General features: G+C 40.5%; 3 protein-coding genes across 6 annotated transcripts in view; 1 reads left to right on the top strand and 2 right to left on the bottom strand.

Moving 5' to 3' along the window:
- The window catches only part of pam (peptidylglycine alpha-amidating monooxygenase), a 34,974-nt gene extending 28,526 nt beyond the window's left edge, over positions 1-6,448 (bottom strand). Inside the window, exons 1-4 of one of the 4 annotated variants that reach the window (XM_023412637.2) lie at positions 6,396-6,448; positions 5,405-5,504; positions 5,159-5,303; positions 530-650 (exon numbers count right to left, since the gene is read on the bottom strand). In XM_023412637.2, coding sequence (XP_023268405.1) covers positions 530-650; positions 5,159-5,253 — 216 coding nt within the window. In that variant the 5' untranslated portion in view covers positions 5,254-5,303; positions 5,405-5,504; positions 6,396-6,448. The remainder of the gene's footprint in view (positions 1-529; positions 651-5,158; positions 5,304-5,404; positions 5,505-6,395) is intronic. The other 3 variants (XM_023412635.2, XM_087175715.1, XM_023412638.2) reach the window with 3 other exon arrangements.
- Positions 6,449-7,529: 1,081 nt separating this feature from the next.
- pomk (protein O-mannose kinase) lies at positions 7,530-11,608 on the top strand. The gene is made up of 3 exons (XM_023412639.2): positions 7,530-7,644; positions 8,999-9,271; positions 10,782-11,608. Exons 1-3 carry the CDS (start codon positions 7,540-7,542, stop codon positions 11,550-11,552), a joined length of 1,149 nt encoding a protein of 382 aa, XP_023268407.1. The 5' UTR covers positions 7,530-7,539; the 3' UTR covers positions 11,553-11,608.
- A 1,028-nt stretch (positions 11,609-12,636) lies between these two features.
- On the bottom strand, positions 12,637-21,397 carry LOC111659638 (thyrotropin receptor-like). Its single transcript, XM_023412655.2, has 11 exons — positions 21,131-21,397; positions 20,983-21,054; positions 19,620-19,694; positions 19,435-19,509; positions 19,279-19,353; positions 19,105-19,182; positions 18,101-18,169; positions 17,820-17,897; positions 17,449-17,637; positions 15,296-16,385; positions 12,637-15,217 (listed from the first exon to the last, which is right to left on the bottom strand). Exons 1-11 carry the CDS (start codon positions 21,292-21,294, stop codon positions 15,077-15,079), a joined length of 2,106 nt encoding a protein of 701 aa, XP_023268423.1. The 5' UTR covers positions 21,295-21,397; the 3' UTR covers positions 12,637-15,076.
- Between the last annotated feature and the right edge of the window lie 1,485 nt (positions 21,398-22,882).

Genomic DNA, 22,882 nt, shown 5'->3' with positions numbered 1-22,882 from the left:
TTCCTTCATTGTTTTGGCTCCCAGCTCTGACAGGATAATATTGTGAATGTGTTCAGTTGTGACACAAAACTCAAACCCATAAAACTCAGGAACTGAACTCACTTTTCCTGCACAAAAACTCAAAGACACACTTCATTCAAAGTGTTGAGATGACTGTGTTTTAAGAGGAAATGAGTGTGCTGAGGCTGGAAGCATTTCAACACCATCTGGTTTCTAATTCCACAAGCGATTATGATAATTATGGCTGCAATTAACGATTCATTTCATTCATTATCAAATTGTTTGCTACATGTTTCTTTGGTAATTAATTGTTTGATCTCTAAAAAAGTGAATAAAAGTCTTCAGATGTTTTCTTTTGTCTGTTCTACAGGAAAAGCAGCAAATATTGGCATATGTGAAGTCTGAAAATGTTCTGCTCAAAAATGTAAAATTAAGCAACTATTGAGACATCTGCTGATTAACTTCCTGTAGATTCATTAACTGACTCGTGGTTTCACAATGAGTTAACATTTCAGAGAGACGGACTCACCCCGGCCGGGATGACACCAGGCATCCGAATGTCCACAGAGAAATTGTGAGGGTTTGTAAAGACCTGCTGCTCGGTCCTGGACGCACAGCTGCTGGGATCCAACAACAGGTTCTCCTGAGACCTAAGGGAGGAACAGGAGGGAGGTGTTTACTGACAGCTTTATGACGGGACACTCAGTTAATAACAGCAGACAAAGCAGAGTCATACTGCCTCGTACACAACTGTCTATACACTCAAAAGAACACACAGTCAGAAAAATTATGTTTTCATGTAATGCTATTTTTTTCAGTTTATGTAACCGAGGACTTCTTCACTCAGTCAGACAGTCAACACACTGACAGCACATCCAGCTGCTGCCTTAAAGGACAAAACAAAACAACAATGGATTCATCCTACTCACAAGTGACTGTGTGTGTGTCCAGAACCTGATAATTCTCATTCTTCTGAGTCCAACGAGCCGAGTGACATGTTCCTTCGTATGGGTGTGCTAATTCTAAACAGATCCACAGACTAACAACAGTGATCACTATCAGTCTCTGACAGTAGTCTCTGTAATGCAGGGGTCACTGCACATGCTCAGACACACTGTGCTTCCCTGGTTTGTTGTGCATCACAACCTCTGGATGTGATGGAGTTTTCAGAGGAGGAGACACAGGGAGAGACTGAGGGCAGCAGTGGACACTATAATGTTACTGCAGCGACTGACAGCAACTTCAGGTGCAGCTGCTCAGCAACACCAACAGAGGCAGAATGTAGATGCTGCAATGAACTGTCTGATCTGGAGCCAATACTGCAGGAGCTGCAGGAGACCAGGATAAACACCTGGGGCCAGTTGCACAGCACCTGAAGTTTTCTACTTAAGTATGCCACTTCAACAAGGTGGAATTTCTCCTTAGCCGAGGGAGTTACTTAAGTTTGTTGACAGAATAACTTAAAAGGTTTATTTTGCTAAGGAAAAACGTTAAGGCACTTGCAGCAATAAAAGAGATTTTACAGCGGTGAAATTCAACAGTTTCCATGGTGACTGTTTGTTTGCTGGCATTAGCGTTATCCATTGGGTTCTTCTGACTGCTGAAAAACTCTTGTTGAGATATTCATCCTCTTCATTTATCACCATAAACTCATGTTGCGGTTAAGATACAATCAGAGGGACCTTTAGTTTTTTCTTTACTTTGGTCACTCAGGTCTTCTGTGCAAGAGTTTAACTAAGTGATTCCTTAAGTATAGGACTAAGATAAGGAGAAATCCTTACATACTTAAGTGAACATTTTAAGGAGACCTTAAGGAGAAGACTTAAAGGTGTTTTGTGCAACACTTAGGAAACCTTAAGTTGGACTTTAAGGAAAGACTTAATTTAAGATGCTTTGTGCAACTGGCCCCAGGACTTCTCAGAACACCGGAGGGCCAGGAGAGTAGGAGACTTCCTTCTGAGAACATCACACAGGATCCACAGGGACAGAGTGGAGGATCTAATGCTAACTCTGTACAAGCTCAGAGGGTAAAGAAAAAATGTTCATATTGTAAACAACATATATATATTATGTGTCTTCTGCCTAATACTCCCAATATAAACTGCAACACCCACATGTTTTCAAATGAAGAAAACAATGTCACCCAGTGCAACAGTAAGACTAAGTGCTGTGCAACAAAAGGAGCTGCACAGCGCAGATGAAAAAGATAAATGAGGCTCTGCATACACAGATGAAACTTGTTGGTACATTCAATATTGTTTTGGCCTTTTCATGGGATTTGTTGACAATAACCAAAAAAAAAGAAAACTGTAGCCTTATACTTTCAGCTGTGTTCAGATCGTCATTAGCACAGAACTGTCATTGATTTCTATGAGCCCACATGTCGATACAGAGTGGCTCTGGACCAGAGAGCGCCAGAGAGGTGCAGGATTATCTGGTGTTGTAGTATTTCAGACTATTAAAGTTAAAACTGTTCAATGATTTATGCTAGTGGATATTTAGGTGCTAAGGGTGAGTTGTTGTTTAAACATCTGCCTCAGGGAAACTATTTACAACCACTGATAAAGATCACCCTATGGGCATGTGTAGGGGGGCAGCCGGAGGTAACAGAGGTAGATAATTGGTAATTTATATGTATACATTAACTGTCTTCCTTTGAGCGTGCTGAGCTTTAGGTTATACTTGAGGTCGGAGTCAGACGGGAAGGAGGAAGCCAGCAGAGCCAATCAGAAGACGACAAAACGCCCATGCACATTTCTTTGTTTGTACTTGTATAAATACACTGGATCAGGGAAAGTTAGGTTGTCAGACTGTGGACTGACCAACACTTGTTATTGGTTAGGAAAAGGCACATCTGATCCAGAATTCTGTAATTGTTCATTGCTTGCTGAAAAGATTCACTAAAAATTTGAACTAAATTCTTTGGTGTGGACATTCACTGGTCTTTTGAGTATTTTGAACACTGCACTCACCCCGTGGGGGTGAGAGTTTTTTTCTCTAAACAGCAAAAGCTCCTTCACTGGTAAGAAACTGAACGTCTCATCTTCAGCTGCAGACCAATGAAACATCATGTGACAACAAACTGACCTGGACAGTCAGTTCAAATGTGGCCTTACAAAATCAGGTACAAGTTACACAAAGACTGTCAGTGTAAACTGAGACTCAGCAAAAATGTCCCCGTGTTTTAATGTAAGTAAACCTGGGGCCCAGTGTATAAACCATGCAAACACCATTTACCACATATTGGTATATGGTATAACTGGTATTTACTGAGGATGCAGACAGGATGTGAGCACACACAGACACACACTTCAGACCAGAGGGATCTGAGAGTGATGAGGTGATGAACAGTTATAAACTTAATTGATGCCATTTGTCTGGTCAGTTTTTTGTCTTTTTATCTCTGTTGGAGTCTTCAATTTATTTCCCTTTCATATGATCCTTTATCATCAAGCAGGTTGTAAAGGCTCTTTTGTAAAGGCTATAAACTTATTGATCCTCTCAGATGTTTGGTGATAAGTGAGAGCTCATCGCTGAAGTTGAATGACTGATAATACACACATTATAAATACACACACACACGTATAATAATTGCATGTCATGGTGGCTGCTCTGGCCTTGTTGCACAACCTCTCTGGTCCGCCACAGTCAGTGACATTACTCTTCTTTGGCATTTCTGTTCACTCAGGTCTAGAAGCAGCAGACTGAGCAGCAGGATGAGAACAGACCGGTGTAAGGCTGACTGTGGAGGGGGGATGAGGTCCTGCAGCAGAGCCTGGTTGCACAGTGACTGAGGTTTATAAAAACTGGGGGGCTGCCCATGTACTGCTTTATACATCTAATGAAAACAATGTTAATGCACATTTCTTTTCATGTTTTATTTCAATACTTTTGACAATTAATTATTTCAGATTTAGATTTTTTATAAATTTACTGAGTGCAGATTTATGGGCAAAAATGGCTATTTAAATCTACAATAAAGTGAAGGGATGTGAATACCTTCTGAAAGTATTGTATATTCTGTATATTCTGAGTTCTGAGTCAATTACATGACTGTTGACGATATTCTCACTTACAGCATGTCAGTACGTAACTACACAGGGAGGTTTTCACTCTCTCGTGCATCTTACAGAACAGATTCTCTGTCATTTCAATTAATCCATGGACATGTGTTTTACTCACTGTCCGTAAATGCAACACAAAGAGTGTTTACGCTTCAAGTCCATTTTCCGGCGTTTTACACATATAACTACTGTGACTGTACCTAGTTTGAGCATAGGTAACGTACAATTCAACACTGCACCTAAACACATCCTGTGAAGTAAGGCTGTGCTGATAGATGCTGATCGCTGATAACCGATAACTTTGCCAATGTCAAAACGATATTTGGCTCATTTTCTCATTAATGTATCAAATTAATATTATTAGTGGTAGTAGTTCTATTAAACTAATATTAAACTGAATTGTCGCACCATGGTTTCAAATTGGCATCACCCACATATTACTGTCACTTGCTACACCGAAACACACACACACACACACACACACACACACACACTCTGACAGACTGACTGTCATTGACACATTTGTTGTGTGTATGTGCTGCGCCATGATTAAACAGAGTGGAGGAGACCTCACTTAGTTCAGTTTCTCAGCTGCTGCTTTTTATGGGTGTAACTAAAACTTTCAGCTCTAACAGGGAAGTGAAGGGACAGTCAACAAGCGGGAGAGGGAGAGAGAGAGAGAGAAAGAGAGAGAGAGAGAGAGAGACTATAAGCCATAAATAGAGGTGTCTCTGCACCTCCCCTGCTGATTTTGTGTGATTATTGTGAATGCTACGGTTATTACATATGAATAAATAGGCTAATGATTTGTGATGACAGTTTAGTTTTAATATAGCATAGCACTTAAACATACTATACACTATAAAATGTCTTTGTTATCCTACTGCAGCTGTGTTCACTATAAACATAATTGTGTCATTAATAGGAAAAATCCACTGGTGGGTGAAATGTTGTTTTGAACAAGAGGAATGACTAAGATCAAAGATTTAATAATAATTTGATTTCTCACCAGATTAACAGCTAAAACTTTTACAGATCTACCATTTACATTTCTAATCAAATTTATCAGGAACAGAAAAAGCTTTAGTTCTTACCTTTTGGACCTGTACAGAGGGTTTTGTATTTCCAGGCTGTGGCTGTGACTGATGAATGCTAGGACCACGACACAGAGCGTGGGGACTCCCATCATGCCTGTGATGGCACCGCGTGTTCTGCTGCTGCTGCTGCTGCTGCTGATGTCTGGGATGGAGAGGTGAAACAGTGGCAGTGAGCACTACCCTGTAACCCAGGAAAAGACCAGGTAGATATACTGCACTGAGTGTCAGAGTGTCCTGTCACACCTGGTGTCCTTGCTTGGCTTGGTTGAGGAGAATGTGAAGGTGGTATCCCTGCTGGACCTCACTCCTTCACCATGTTCAAACGTCTGTCTGAAGCAGCCACCTGAAAAATGCATGTGTGTTAAAGGACTGGTGATGTGACAACCCAAACACAGTAGACTCTGTCAGTGCATCTCATTTATTTACATGTTGGTAATAGCGTTGGTCCATTTAATATAACCCATAGATACAATATACTGTATATTCCTCCTGGTTCTTGAGATGCACACTAAGCAGGGGTACAGAGTTTGATGCTGCCTCAAACTGCACACTTGCTTGATTTTAAAACCATCCTCTCTGACCAGGAGGACAGCTTACAATACTACAGGATAATATACTCATCAATCATCAGCACTATTTCCTTTTATTCCCAATTAATTCCACTGTTACCTTCACAAACAGCATCGATAATCGACTTAATGGGGGTTTTACTGCACTGACATGTGGTTCAACTTGTTTCCAAGTCCTCAGTAACCACGCACTATTATAATACAGATAAACTCCCTGTGTCTGTGTGTACATTTCTCTGTCTCATAAACCTGTTTCCTCAATAAATTAAACTGGTCAGACAGAAATGAATCAAAATAAACCTCAGACAGAAATGTAAATGACTCTAGTATTAATGGTTCCCTGCCTACTGTCATTAGTAAACATAGTCAAATCCTCTGTCAATATTCTGATGTTTCTGAGGAATAAAATGAACAACCACAGGGGAACGTCTGCTTTGTCTAATCAAGAAAAATGTAATAGCTAACAACTCAATGCACTTCATCACATAGAAAAATCTCAATATTGATATATGAGATATAAATCAGCCATGCTCATTGTTGTGTAATGGTCTAACACACCCAGAGGTACTAACCTAACAGCAACCACGGTATAAACAGTTAACTACCCGCCATGGAGCTCCAGCCTTTCTCATGCAAAGTGTGAAGCTGCTGAAACTCACATTTACCTTGAAACCCAGAGGATGCTGATAGATGGCAAAGAGAGAATCAGTGAGATGAGGAGCTGGCTCGGTGACTCATCGCTGTTGACTGAGTAAGGTGGAAATAACAGGGAGAGGAGGAGGAGTGTGGAGGGGCAGTGCTGCTCTGACATCACAACCCTCTGAGCAGATACATGAAACTATGGAAACAGGGCTCATCCCACTCATGGACCACAGCACGTATTCCACCAGGGTTTAACACTGAACATGTTCACGGTTACACAGCCACCTCAGACCCCATTTATAACCACCTTACCATCCCAGCATCATTATAACACGGCTGTTACTTTTATTATCCAAGTAAGATAACAGCAAAGATGGGATACGAATCTACAAAGGCTACGGTGAAAATGAAAGTATACCTAAATACAAAACCTGTTTTATTGTAGCAGTTTGAATATGTTCACAATTAACGGCGCTTCTTTGTTTTTCATAATAGACTCTGTTGAGGATAAACATATGTCACGACTGAACTAAACAGGAAGCGACAAAAGAATATAGCCAATTTTAATTGGCGCTTAGCCATTAGCTATTAGCTAACATATAAACACGCCAGACCGCTCAAAACAAGCTAACTGTCAGGGAACCAAAGCAGCCACAGGTAAGCTGTCAGTCAGTTAGCTCCCTAACTGTAATGTTGTTTGTCATGTCAGTATGTTACATGAGCTAACGTTAGCTATCTTGGTTGCGTTGGTGTGTTTTGACAGGTTAAACATGGCATTGAATCTTAGCTGAGATCAGTTTCAGTGAAGATGTCTGAACTGTAGCTCATGATAAACTAAAAAGATAAAGGGGGAAATATTTAAGAGATAACACGGTACCTGCTCGCTGCAGCTGGACGTCTTTCCGTCGCTTGTACTGAGGTGATAATAACCTGTGTCGTTGATACGAACCAGTATCAACCATACTTCCATCTTTTCACAATAAAAGCATCAACTCTACAAACGTGTGCGCACGCACGCGCACACCGACACGAGCACGCACGCACTCACAGTCTGGAACTGGGCAATATGCTCTGACAAATGTGGAATAAAAAATAACAGTGCTTATTCCCATTAAAGATATGAGGCTTTTATTCTGTAAATCTGACCGGAAGTTTTTTCCTACATGGATGCTGGTAGAATTCCAGTCTGTGTGTTGTACTCATGCTAGCAGTGAACCCGTCCGCTGCTTGTCGGGCTGGATTATTACACCATGTGAACCTGCGCTGCGGCAGGTATGTTAGTAACTGTCTATGTCTGATGTTCAGTTGTTGTTTTCACTGTTTTAGCCTCTCTACACTGACTGGACGTTAGATTACTGTGCTATACTAAGCTCTGCCTGCTCACAACTACCTCCCGCTACAGCGACAGCTCCCAGACACTGAGATGACTTCTAGAGCAACGTACTGTTTAAAAAGAATATTAGCCTCTTTGTCGGGTTCGTCACAGCTGATACACAATCTGAAGTCCATAGAGTATGAACGTTTAAGGTGACCACTGTTGCCCGAGGCATAAGCCCCTATGGCCACCAGAGGGCCTCCGGGAGAGCTGGGCTGGCTAACTACAAGGTTACTACTAGTTTAGTTACTACTGGTTTAATCAATTATATCTCTGAACGTCTTGTGATCGAGATACTCAGGTGTTTTTTAGCAGGAGCCAAATTTTCCTCTGAGGTCTCCTCTCCAAAAAACAAACAGACCAAGTGATTAAAACTAGTATAAAAACAAAATAAAGCATTTTCACATTAAAAAAAAATCTGCATAGTTAAAAAAGTGTGGCTTAATGTGGCTTTGATGCTTCTGGTAGACAACCACAATGCTGATACATTAAAATCAGAGCTTACTTTAGGTTTGAAAATTTGGGTACACAAGTCAAAAAATGTATAACATAGATCTAGTCAGTTTTAGATTTTTTAATGTGGAAAAGTTACGCATTATACCGTTAAAGTATTAGTAAAATTACTAATTGAAAACCACTGATTTAATGTGTTATCATTTAAAAACTTGTTATATTATCTATTGTATAAAATCTTCATCTTAAAAATAACTAGTAACCAAACCTGTCAAATTCATGTAATGGAGTAGAAGTTAACAGTAAAATAGCATAAATGGAAATATTCAGATACAGTACCATAGAACTGTAAATAAGTACTCGAGTTAATGTAAGTTAGTTTCCACCACTGTTTAAGATAAAACAAGCCTCACTCATGATCTTATTGCACATTTCCACTGAATATGACTATGTGTTATTAGTGATTGTATGTAACAAACAGAGGAAGTTAAACTTAAAAACATTATACAGTATAATACCTTTATCGGGACATATAGTTGGGGGTCACTCATGTAGCAATGCAAAGCAATTTCATGGCTACACAAGACTTGCCTCCAAGGCGTGTATATAGTAAATAAAAGGGAACCCAAAATAGACCCTAGGGGGACTCCACAAAATATAGGAGCAGAAGAAGAGGAGGGATCGCCAAGCATTACAGAGAAGGGCCAGTTTGACAGATAGTGACACAGTAATGAAGTTACTCCTCAGTGTTCTGGACCTAGTATACTGATGCTCTCACACTTTTGCTTTCCATTTCAGATACAGAGCACCATGGGTCGGAGCAGGAGCAGTAGTGGTGTTCCTACGGTGGTGGTGGGCCTTGCTGCCTTGCTCTTCAGCAATGTTTTAATCTACTTATATCTAGCCTCTCTGTATCAGAGTGATGTGCAGCTGGTGTCCTCTCATATAGGCTGTCAGCCTCAACATTTTAAAATGGCCACCATGAAGAACTGCACCCCCTGGCTCCAGTGTTCACAGATCAATGCAGAAGTACGCAAGCTGAAGCTGATCGGCCAGGGAGCCATTAAGAAGGTAGACGGTCTTTTTCACTTTATGTTGCATTTGTTTTTTATCTGTGATTGAAAAAAAGAAACCTGACAGAGGTACAGGAAACCTCAGGCGATGTCTACTCCCCATCCTGTGTTCATGCTGGATCTACCAGCCCAATCAAGTTTACTGCTAAGGACTACAAATAATATTCTGCTAGGAATGAGGGGTGGGGGAAAAACAAACAATTCACATAAAATTCCTAATTTTTAACTTCTATGATTCTGAATGATTCATAGACATGAAATTGATTTTACTACATCATTAATATGCTGTGTGCAGCACCCTGATGGTATAAACACTAGAGTTATTTTGAATCTCTTTAGGTGAAAGGTGGACATCTGATATACCTTGGTACTATAGTGCTACACTACATCACTACTGTAACAATGCTTTCCCTGCATGGAAGAAGCAAATTCTTATTTTAATGCTGCAAAATCGACCACCTGTACGAAGTGGTTGATCTTGGGTGTGTGCACTACACGGTGTTCATTATTTTATTGTTACAGATTTGTGTCTTTATTTAAATGTGACAATACCTGTTGAAGATGTTTCAATCTATTTTGTTTCCTTAAAGTTTTTATCTTCAGAAAGTCCTGTACAAACAGCTGTTCTACAATGAGCTCGTCTGAGTACTGTGCACTCACTGCCTGTTTGTATTTTCATGCAGAAACCGCTCAATCAAATAAAGTCATAAGTGCTATGAACCAGTGATTTAAGAGAACTTCAATAAAACTTAATAGAAAATGAATATTCAGTGCATCAGTGTGATGTGCATCATGGCTGCCAGTTTACTTTTTTGTTTGTTTTGTGGTCTGTTTACTGTTTACTTCCATAACTTTGACAGTATAAAGTACAACAAAGTATTCGAGTCACATTGAGGAAAAGAAGGAAAAGCCTCAGCTGCTTCTGGCAGCTGCTGTTTGTCTGTCTAACAATAGAATAAACTCAGTTTCTCCACAATCTTTTCAATGTCCTGATGATGATGATGATGATGATGATGATGATGATGTCATTATATTATGACTTTATTTTCATAATATTATTACTCTTTTCTTATAAAATTATAATTTTATTCTTGTAATATGACTTTTTTTTCTTTAAATATTATGATTTTTTTTCTCAAAATTGCACCTTTATTCTGGTAATATTATGACTTAATTCTCTAAATTTCTTTTTTTTTTTTTCTTCCTCAATGTGGCCCCACTACTCCGTCGTAATAAAGCCAAGGGTATACTTTAAACTAACTAGATCTCCCTAGTGCTTAGAGCTGGGGAGCAATGATGATGCTAATCTCGTGAATGCACTCTCCTACCGAAGTACAGGGGACATTCATCAAATTGAAATGAGCCATTTAGAGCAGTTGTGTCCAGTTTAACATAAGAATACAAACGTGTTGTTGCATGAAGCCCACTGTTGTTGGCCGTGGTCCATATGTTGTGTGCACCTGTAACTCTAGACTTACTAACCTCAGCATCCACTCTTCTTTGCTCAGGTGTACCTGGCTGAGTGGAGAACTCAGAAGGTGGCTCTGTCCAAACTGTCCTCTCTGGATTACCTGGAGGATTTCCTCCATGGATTGTCCATGGTACAGGCCCTGCAGGGGCCCCACGTGGTGCAGTTGGTGGGGTTTTGCCTTGAAGAGCACACCCTGGTCACGGAGCACCACCCGCACGGCTCACTGCTTAACTTGGATGTTGTCCTTGCACAAGAGCAGCACCAGCAACATAACACGTGGCAGACACGGCTGAGGCTGGCGACGGACTACGTCTCCATCCTCCATTACCTCCATAACAGCCCAGCTGGGCGGCGGGTCATGTGTGATTCCAACAGCCTGGAGAAAACACTCTCCCAGTTCCTGCTGACTAATGACTTTCACCTGGTGGTGAACGATCTGGATGCGCTGCCTGAGGTGGACGCATCCAGAGGCTTGTTGGTGAAGTGTGGCCACCGAGAACTCACTGGGGACTTTGTGGCCCCGGAGCAGCTGTGGCCGTTCAGAGACAGTGGGAAGCCATTTTCAGACGATCTCATGCCTGAGTATGACGAGAAGACAGATATCTGGAAGATCCCAGACGTGACGTGGTTCCTGATGGGGAGGGTACCTGGAGGAGACTTAGCCCACTTCCATCTTTTTCAGATCCATGACCAGTGTAAGAAGGAGGACCCAACGCTCCGCCCCTCAGCTGTGGATGTTTTAAAGGTGTACAAATCAGTCTACAGCAGCATGGTGCGAGACAGTGTTGGCTTTAGAGACATGCTGTAGAATAATGACTCAGTTTTACAGTGTGGTGCAGTGTAATAAATGCTACTTGGTCTGGAGCCGGTGGAGGATGTGGGCATTTATTTTTACAGTTTTGTCACTTGAATTAATCAGTTTTATTTTATATCAAGACTCTTTGGAATGTGCTGTTTTCATACAAGTCCACTGGAAAGGAGGAACAGAGTGTTTAAGTCATCGTGCACCCAGGGACAAAATATCAGCTGCTGGGCCCCTCGTATCTTCTCAACTCTTTCTGTGCAATATGTGCAATTTTTCTATGTGACACAAACTGATTTATGAATATCCAAATATCATCTTAGTACTGAAGGTCTTGGAACTAGATTTTGCCCCCGTGCCAAAATCCAGTTCCAAGACCTTCAGTCTAACTAACCTTCAGTCACACTGACACAGAGTCTTAAAAACCAGGTATTACAGCAGGATCACAGGTTCCTGGCTCTGCTTCTTTCACTTCACGCCAAATTCAATCTGACATGGACACAAAATCTCCAATGCCCAGCTAGTCTGAGAGGGGGGTGGGATTGACTTCTTATTCAAGAACATGAAAATATAAGCAGCAGAGAAGGTTGGATACTGCCTGACTGTAGTCAGTTCATGAGATTAATGACAGTAACATGTTTGATAAGAAATTATGATTTCCACCTTTGTAGACTACTGTTGTTAGCCCGCTAGCTATGTTAGCTTCAGTTTATAGTAACAATGCCACCCACTCTATTTCCTGCCCTGCTTGCTTTTTCTGACACCACATAAGTAAATATAAAAAAATAAAAATGTATTAAATAAATTCTGCCTGGTGACATCAGGTCTGACTGGTATGATGGAGTGTTACATTGAGGGAAAAAGACATCTGTAATTTCGAGGATAGAATCATAATATTACAAAAATTAAAAATGTAAAATTTCCCCTCGAAAACACAGAACCTTTACAATCGTACAACTTTATTGACATTATATTATGACTTTTCTTGTAAAATTACGACTTTATTCTTGTAATATTATGACTTTTTTCTTGTAAAATCACAACTTTATTCTTGCAATATTATGAGTTTTTATCCTTGAAATATGATTTATTCTCAAAAATGACTGCTTTATTGTCGTAATATTAGACTGCACCCTAAGTCAGGCCAAGATGAGCAGGGCTATCATAGGGTCTCTGTCTGGGACTGTATGTGATGTCTTTTTAAAAATGTATGGCACTGGATAACTAATACGATTTCAGACAGGCCTAAAGCTGGGGTGTATGTAAATACATAAGAGATGGATTTAGATCATCTCAATAAAATGAAAAGAAAAATTAGTAAAACAAAAGACTGAAAGAATATCTGTTTAAAGTAAATTATACAATAGCTAGTACCGACCAAGTAATTTGATTGGTCGAGAGGCTTTCCATGAGTGTTTATATATAGAGCATAACAGCACTGGGACTTTAACTATGACTCAGCTGTACAGGTGTTCTATTAACCGTTAATCATCGTAACATTAACGGTCGTTATCTTAGACTGTAACAAACGTTGCAAATATGAATATATTCCAGAAATAACAGTTGAATTTAATGATGAGGCCGCTATGACCGAATCACAGCCGTGATATTCAGTACATCATCGCTCCCTCTCATGCCTTATTGCTGGATTATTGCCTGAGAGGGAAAGACTGTGGCTGCACTTTGTTTGTTTTTGTCGTTGTTGGTTTTTTTTTGTTAATGCGCACTTGAAGAGTGAAAACATTTATCAGCAGCACTCACGCTCCTCAGTCGTGGCATTTAAATTGCTCTGAATGCATATTCAGATGTGTGTGAACACTTCCCAAGTCACTAAACTGCCAGACACCTGAATGCAGCATTCATCAAGTGAAGAGCCTCAAATGAATGAAAGCTTTCAGCTACAACAGCTGAGTCAATCATGTTAAAGATGGAGGAGTAATCTGGGAGATGTTAGTCTGAGTTAGCTAGATTTGAAAGTATCCAACCGAAAAACTTACACGTACTCGTACTACGTACTGTGGTCGTCTTGTCAGGTAATCCACAATCCAGGAAGCAGGGATCCACCCCTATCCCTTCTTCATTGTAACAGATATAAGATGCTGATCAGATTTTACAAAGTAAAAAGGAAACCAAAAACAAATTGTGTAACAGGAATTGAACCATTCCTTCTGTGTAGTACTGTCCAGTTGGAGTGGAGTATTTAAATGAAGTGCTCAGTGCAACGCACAGAGCTACAGCTACACAAGACGCCACAGATTGCCTACGACTATCTGCATGTGTCAACGCAACATGAGAGATGAGGGACAAAACAATATACAGTTCTCTGGTGAAACTGCATTCTCAAGTTTAACTGAAGCTGATAATAAGGCTTACGTCTGGTCTGAATGAGACGAATCAAGTGGAGATCTTCCAGAGCCAGGCCTCTTAGAGAGAAATTCCCTCTTTGTACATGTACAAAGAGGGAAAGATTGTTAACTGCTCTCTGTCTACTGGTATTTTTCTCTCCAATTGTGAACATGCCACTATTTACCCCTCTTAAAGAAGGCGTCTCTGGATCTTTCTTTCTGTTTTTTCTTTCTGTATTCAATTTTAGAAATTTTCCAGACTTTCAGGTTTTTGCTCTGCAGAGCACTGGGACTGCTCCGGTCAAGGTCAGCAGTGACTTAATGCTTCCCACTGATGCAGGCCTGTATGTCTAAGTGTCCTTGGGCAAGATACTGAACCCCCACTTTGCCCCTGATGGCTGTTCCATCAGTGTATGAGTGTGATGTATGAATGTGTGAGTGAATGGCTGAATGTGGCAAGTATTGTAAAGCGCTTTGAGTGGTCAGTAAGACTAGAAAAGCTCTATATAAGTACAAGTCCATTTACCATTTACCGTGGACACTCAGTAGTCGTTACTGCATTACTACATGAGTACTCAGTAGTCATTACTACATTATTACATAAGTATTCAGTAGTCATTACTGCATCTATACATCACATAATAACACCTGAACATCAGTACAGAAATGACAGAGACTAATGTTAAAGAAAGATTATCGGAAACCTAGATAATGTTAAGAGCTATACAGAGATATTAAGAAGCAGGTTATGTTCAAAACTAGCATAAGACTTAACTAACATATAATAATAAAGACTAGTGCATATAAATATACAAATTTACAAATGATATTGATGACATGATACAGTCCAGAAACCGAGTGAAGCTTAATTAGTTTCTAGTTTAGTTACAGTTGAGCTACCTAATGTTAGTTAGTTTCTAGTTTTAGCCTAAGTTACAGTTTTACTAACTAAGTTAGTTGTTTGTTGTTGTGTTTGCAAGTACATTTATATATGAGGACAATTGTTGCTCTTCACTTACTACTACTACTACTACTGCATGAAAGATTAATTGATTTCAAAAGCAATTTCAGCACATCTTGTTGCTAGGTGATTCCCATATTTCGATGTTTTGGGATGTGGGTGCTGGACTGCGGGGCTCATACTGTCTTTCTGTATATGTGGGGATTAGTACTGACAGGCTGGCTTCAGTAGAGGTGTGCTTGCCACTGACAAAGTCCCATCCGGCTCAGCAACATCAGGATGTCTCTGTGAAATGCTTTTGTCAGGATAACATAAAAAAATGGGTGTGCACAAGAGTTGAGAGGATAGAAAAGCACCAGCAGCACCTGTGGAGGAAAACATAAATCAGCCTTTATTTTATACACAGAAAAAAATCTGGATTAAAACCAAAGAGCAAGTCGTACCTTTGAATCCGTGAGAGTCATCAGTGGTTGGTGGAAAGCTGCAAACAAGCCATAGAAGCAAATGGGAGCCAGACACAGGAAGCTGGTGAAAATGAGGACCGCCATACGTTTGGCCATGCTGGTGTCACACCTGCTGGACTGGTGCTGCGGATTGTGCACCATGCAGTAGATGTGGAGGTAACATAAGCACACCACCATGAAAGCCATGATGTTAATCATCAGAATGGAGACCACATAGGCCTGAGCAGCGGTAGTCTCGGTGTCCATGGGTAAGCAGATGCTCACTCTCTGGTAGCTGCTCACACCAAACAGCGGCAGCAGTGCAAGGACCGCACAGAGCAGCCAGCCGACGAGCATCAGCACAGCCGCGTGACGTAACCTCATGTTTCTGTCTGGCCTCATGGCGTAGAAGATGGCGTGCCAGCGCTGAAGGCTGATCAAAGTCAAAGTGTACACAGACAGCTCGCTGGCAAACACTGATAATGTCCCTGCCAGATTGCAGCCACTTCCTGTTTGCCAGGCGATAGCATAGTGGTAATAATGGGAGTGTGTGTAGAGGTCGACAGATGCAATGATCAGTAAGTACATCCCCATACAGAAGTCTGCAAACGCCAGGTGGCCCATGAGGAATCGGGTGACAGACAACTTCTGCCGGCTTGTCAGCAAGATGAACATCACCAGGAGGTTAGCTGAGATGGCTAACAGGCTAACCCCCCACACCAACACCCTGAGGAAGCCCTGACTCATCACATCCTCACAGGGGTTGAGAGCATCAGGCACGGGGCTGCACCAGGGTCCATGATTATCTGTGTGAAGATCATCACACAGTGCAAAGTCAAACCCTTCACTGAGCTGCTCTGTGGTTAACTCCACATAATACAGATCCTCAGTTTCAGACGGCTCAGTCGGACAGATGGGGGTGTTGTAGTAATGACTGTGATTCGTGGAGCCGGCAGTTGTGAGACCAAAGCTGCCATTCAGACGTTGGTAGATTTTGTGTCCCCGGTACCTCGGAGAGAGACCTGCAGAAGATCCCTGCAGCTGCCCCACAGCAGTCCGGGTCAGGTTGCAGACAACTGCCTCAGCGTGTCTGAACACAGATGAGAAAGATCATTAATCAGAGAATGAATCACAACATGTTCTTAGATGCACTCAAATGTAGAAATTGTCAACTTGTTGCAGGGATGGACAGTAACAAAGTACTTTTACTTGAGTACTGTACTTAAGTATATTTTTCGAGTATCTGTACTTGAGTTTTGTTTTTCGGAAACTTATGACTTTTACTCTTTACTTACAGTATATCATACTTTTGACTCCACTACATTTCTATGAAGTACTCCAGTACTTTAACTTAAGTAAAAATCTGAGTGAACAACTTTCACTTGTATTGGAGTCATATCTGACCAGGAGGATCAATACTCTGACTCAAGTAATGGAGTCGTGGACTTCATCCACCTCTGATCGGTTGTAGTCATTTTGTTATCAACGTGTCAGTCAGATAAAAACCATAGACCACCTGCACCATATACAGTACATATAAATCTAACATGTGAAGGTGAGGTCAATGAGCTCTTCAAAAGATTAAGTGAAATCTGAAGGAATAATTCTGTATACAGGATTATATCAGAGAATATATAGATACAGAGTTTATAGAGAGCATAAAAGAACAAATACAAGATGAACCAAATAAACAGACAATTTAAAAACCATTATGTTTGTAATTAGTGTAATTAGTTATTCTTTGGTATGGTCTGAAAAACATTAGCAACAAACACATCCTGTGTGTCGTATTAAAACCAGGTGTCATGTTTGGCCAGACCTGTAATGTATTGCAGTGACAGTGAGTGGACAGTAGGAGGAGCCTCATTGTGGACTCTGTCTCCTCTGATATGTATCGGGTGGGGGTTCAGAAATCAATAGTTCTGCTGTTTGAGAATTAGAATGAGTTTTACCTGATGAAGACTCAGTACTGAAACATTACTGCGACTAAAGGCCATCAACAACAACAACACACAAACTTTCTCTTTTATTTCATCAGTCCAGACCTGTCCACCAGCACACACTGCAGGTCTGAGGGCGCTTTGGTATGTGAAGGACAAAATACACAAGGAGAAGAAACCACAGTGGGAAACAATCTCCATTGTCGTACTCACCCTCTCCATCTGTTCAACAGTTTTAGACCGCAGCAGTGGCTTGGGAACGTCAATTCAGCACTCTGTAAATGGAGGAAGGCCCTGAAGGGGGGCAGCGCTTTGAGGGCCCAAGTGTTTTTAGCTTGGAGCTTTTCAATGGCCTCCAGACCTCTTGAGGGCAAAGAGCTAAGTTTGGTTTCTGAAATGTCTCTGGAAAGACAAAGAGTTCAGGTTACTTCACGTGGACACAGAGCTGGAGCCAGACTCAGACTCAGCATCTGCTGCATGCACAAAATAAAGATTCTGTTTGATACAAAGCAGCGTTCCTTCTGTTTTCTCAAGAAGGGCATTCATTCATTTTTTATAATCATGTGCAGATATCCTTCACTCACAGGTGAGTCGGGCCGTGAATCACACCATGGAATGCATTTTCATCTATTTGTTCCAAATCCAGGTTCCTGTGAAGATACCTGAAGAACAGAGAGCAGGTGAACGGCAAAGTCCTGCGATCATAGTGACACATACAGAACTCCACATTACTACATTACTTCATCAAAACATTTTAGTAATTCAGCCAGTTAAAGCTCAAACACATTAAAAGGAGACTAAAAGCACAGGAGTTGTACATAACCACAATATTGTTGTTTCACTGCAATAATTCAAAATGACATACACTTCCTCCAGTCTGCTCCCGTTGAAGGCAAAGCTCTGGATCTCTTTCAGGCCGTTGCTATTCAGCATGCTTAAAAAAAAAGAGAAGGGGGGGGGCTGTTATCAAGTGAACCCTCCATTCATTTATTCCATACAGAGGAAAATTTGTGAAGTCGTGGACTCAAACCGCAGACATACGTCTTTATGGTTTATAAGATTCTGTCTGTGAATATTTTACTGAGATTAAATAATGAAACACATTTAAAAACATCAACTCTGTTGGGTGATGTGTCAATACACAAATATACAAAAGCGAAGCCAGAATTTTAAATGACAGTGATAATGAATAGATGGAATATGAGACCGACACAGAGAGAACAATTTAAAAGTAAATTTAAAAGACACTATATAGACATATTTTCTAGAATCCCAGATTATTACTATATATCGTATAATCACAGAAGTCGACCCCAAACGTATCTATAGCCTGCAGTTGGTCTCCGTCTGCGTCTTGTTCAAAAGACACCTCGACGTCTCTTCTGGTACTCTGTGTCTTACAGAATTCAAAGTGAAATACAACTATTTTCATTTTTGCTAAAAACCAAAAGACAGTGATATTTATAAACGGCAGCCGGGAGGAGATAATGTGAACACAAGTTCATATGTGTCTGCACGAAATGAAGACACTTCCCAGCAGCAGCAGCAGCAGCCTCTGTGTGGACCGGTCCAGATGAGACGTGGACATCATGGCTCCTCATAGACATGCGTCATTTTAATTATCTTGTCTCTCAGCCAAGTTAATTACAACTCTGGACTGATGTAAGATGGATTGACATGGACTTTTGACAGAAGTTGTACATAAACAAAAAGAGAGGGGGAAAGAAAGGAAGTGACTGGTATTGATAAGTATTGGTAAGTATTGGTAAGTATTGATAAGTATTGGTAAGAGAAAATGATCCTAAAACCAAAATGATCCTAAAACCACCATAAAGTGACATTCGAACCACTGAACTGAGGCCCACTCACATGCTCAGAGCGTTCTCACATATTCCACTGAAGGAGTTAGCAGGGATGACGTGTATGAAGGCGTTCTCCAGTATCTCCCTGTTAAAGACGAATGAAGGTGAAACATTTTACACTAGTCGTACACTTTATCAGGCATGACACATTTTCAGTTATTTCTATTTAAATGCTACATACAAAATAAAATCCTCTTGGCTGGACCGGATGTACTGTAGTCCAGGAAAGGAGGTCAGACCGGTGTTGGTGATCCCACTGGGTTCAAACAAACCTCAGTTAAAAGTTTAGACAACAATTACATTGTTTTCTATGATGCACTGAGAAGATTTCACTTACAGGTATTTTAAATTAGGCAGGTCCTTAAACGCCTCATGGTCAATGTGTGACAGTGTTTTGATACCATTCAGTTGTCTATTGGACACAAACACACACACACACACACACACACACACACACACACAGATACTCTGTTATTTTCTGGCTTCACTTTAATCACAATCAGGTGTTGAAGGGTGACGTACATGTGGGTGACTCTGGACAGGTTGTAGAAAGAATGTCTCTCCAGATGTGTTAAAGTGTCGTCATCAGAGATGTAGCTGAAAAAAACAGACAAATACAGCATGAACACAACCAGATGAGAAAGATCCATGTCTTTCTCTAGGAATCTGAAGTTACAATACAACCACTAGTTGTATATTGTATTCTTGGAAAATTCAATCACGATTCTTTATAACACCTGTCATCCAAACAAAGCACTCTGAGGAGGCGACTCCATTTTCCTGGAGCAAATGTGGGAAGGTAGAAGGCAACTGCACCCATATCTTATATTCCTGCGCTGTGTTACAGAAATACAGGACTGAAATAAGACAAGTTATGGACACTATTTCTCAGTGCAAACTCTTTTTGAAATTATTATTTCCTAATTATTATGCCAAATTATTACTTGGCAGAATACTGCAGCATCTTTCTCAACTAACTCATTACTATCTTTTCAGAATATTAAGAGTAGTGTCAAGGTTATGAGGTAAGTAGGACCCAAATGCAGGCAACACATTGGGGACAGTGCAGACAGATTTATTTGGCACAAGATCCAGGGAACAACAGAGAGACAACAGGGATAAACAGACAAAGGGGAGCACAAAGACTATATAGACACAGGAGGCAAGGCGATTGCACACAGGTGAAACACATCAGGGCGGGGCAGACAATCACTACACAGAAACAAGACGACGACAAGAAGCAAAAACACTGTGACACAAGGAACTAAATTACAAAATAGAACAGGAAGTGCGAAAAGTCCAAAATAAAACTAACAAAAAGTGTCTGCCATGGCAAAACATGACAAGTAGCAGTATTTTAACACGTAACACCAAATTGGCTGAAAACAGAGGCACCATAATTAAGCAAAGGGAGGGACACAATTAATGACATTTATAAAATGGAGATAATAATTGGCAGGATTAGAAATCTAGCAGAACTATTGACGTAAGATGGAAGAGGATCCAGAAAACAAGTATTAAACACAAATAATATTAATGATAAAACATAAATAAACAAAAAGAGAGGGGGAAGAAAGGAAGTGACTGGTATTGGTTAGTATTGGTAAGTATTGGTAAACCGGCCCCCTGGCAGGTCACCCACACCAAAATTGTACTGTTCTGCAAATGATTTGTCGGCCCACTTGCAATACCTTTGCAGCCCACCAGTGGTTCCACAAGTTGACTGCTCTGCAGTCTGTTGAGTCTCACTGTGTTGCACTCTGCAGCCTTGGCGGAGGGACTGCTGTCTTTGTTAGTTTTAATACTCTTTATTTTTCCTGGTTAGTGACTCTTCCTGTTCTTGGTTTGAAAGAAAAGTTAGTGATGGGAAAAAAGAAAATCTTACATGTGAGAAACGTTGGCCAAGTTGGCGAAGGCGTTCTGAGGAACAGAGGAGAGTTTGGTCCCAGTAAGCCACCTGAAACAGACACAGACAGTCTGGACTGGTTTCAGTCCTGATGAAAAGCCTGAGCTGAGAGAATGTGGGTACTTACACCTCCTGTGTGCTGCGGTGGAAAACAGGCAGGACCTCAGCGCCGACACAGGACACACTGAGGACGTCCCAGTCACAGTGGCAGTGAGCCGGACAATGATCCAGAGGGAGACAGACCTCCACAGTCACAGAGATAAGAAGCAGCAGATTCACACCAAGCGTCATTGTCAGAGCCGTGAGTGGATGGTGGAGACACAGTCAGAGGTTCACAGAGGGGAGGGGCTGTCCGGGGTTCAGACCAAGAGTGGAAGCAAGAGGCACTTCTGGTCAAGACCTTCAAAATAAAATGGATGAACATATGTGTAAATGTAAAACAAATTATGTCAGCTAAAGTTTAAATTCAGGGCTTCTCTATTCAGTTCCATTCAAAGAACTATTTTATTCAGCTTTCATAAGCGGTGTATAAAGATTTAATAACTGGTTTCTAACACATTATTGAGATGGGGCCTTTACTGTCAGAGGAGATCAGACTCTCAGAGTCAGTTCAGTTTTGTCTCACTTGTTTACATATTTATAAAAAAGTTATTGTGTGATGTCTTTTTAATTTCACTTTGATTTGTTTGGATGTTTCATATTTGACTCATGTGAAGCACTTGATATTTGTTATTTGGAAGGTGCTATACAAATTAAGTGTTTTTATTATTAAAATGTAGTTGTAAGTGTTTCTTATGTTAACAACCATAACTCCTCTTGTGGACACCCATCAGTGGAGGCTGCTGTGTGAAACAGCTGTAATAATATAAAATACATGTAGAATATCAAACAAGTAATAGTCTTCATAGGAGACATTATAATTGCTGTCAAATGCTATACATTAATTAACACTTGTACAGTATATGAATGAAAAGTGTTTTATAAATCGTCTATTAAATATTTATAGACCGACACTGTTAATATAAAATGATCAGATAAACAGGGTTTTGGGGAAATATTATTAAATGTTCAGTTTCCATCATGTCAGAACAAGATGGAGGGTGTGATTGTTGTTGAAGGTGTAGATGTTAATTCATGTTGTATATTTGAGTTGATTTAGTAAAAAATATATTTACAGTGTTTATACAGTTAATTATTGACATATTTATTTTATACAATTATTATTTACATATTTACAAATTTAAATATTTGTGCATCAGTTACAGTAACCTCCAAGTGACCCATAGCGCCACATATCGAAGCCTCACGTTACAAACAAATAGTGAATAAAAGGCAGAGCTGAGGCTGAATCCCGAAATCACCCCGATATACAGTGACTGGTGGAACTGGTTTTTGAGTGTGACAGACTCAGAATGAGGCTTTCAGCTGAGTTTAGGGTTGATTAATGAGCTGGAGTGACGAATCTCTGCGACCCCTCCTCCTACTGTGCTTCAGGTTGTGAACATTAGTATGAGTTGGAGGTGTTGATTCATTTATATCACTGGTTCCCAACCTGTGGGCTGAGGCCCACTAGTGGGCCGCAAAGGTATTGCAAGAAGGCCGACACCATTTTTGAAAGAAAACTATTTTGGTAAAAAGATTTAATGAAAAACAATGTATGTTTCAAAGTTATATCCTGTAATTTTTCCACATTAAAATGTCTAAAAACAACTGGACCTGTGTTCTATATGTTGTTGAGTTGTGTTCTTACATCATCCCAAATGTTTCCATCGATTCTCAAACCAGAGGAATCTGTGATTTTAATCATGGTAACGTTTCATTGGTCGCCTGTCAGTGACATCATATCCTCTATGATCATGTGTCAGTGTGTTTGTCTGAC

This window comes from Seriola lalandi, unplaced genomic scaffold (assembly GCF_002814215.2).
Source record: "Seriola lalandi dorsalis isolate HSWRI2012SDOR001 ecotype SW California unplaced genomic scaffold, Sedor1 jcf7180002054484, whole genome shotgun sequence".
Taxonomy (NCBI): domain Eukaryota; kingdom Metazoa; phylum Chordata; class Actinopteri; order Carangiformes; family Carangidae; genus Seriola; species Seriola lalandi.
This window is presented reverse-complemented; position numbering and strand designations above follow the sequence as displayed.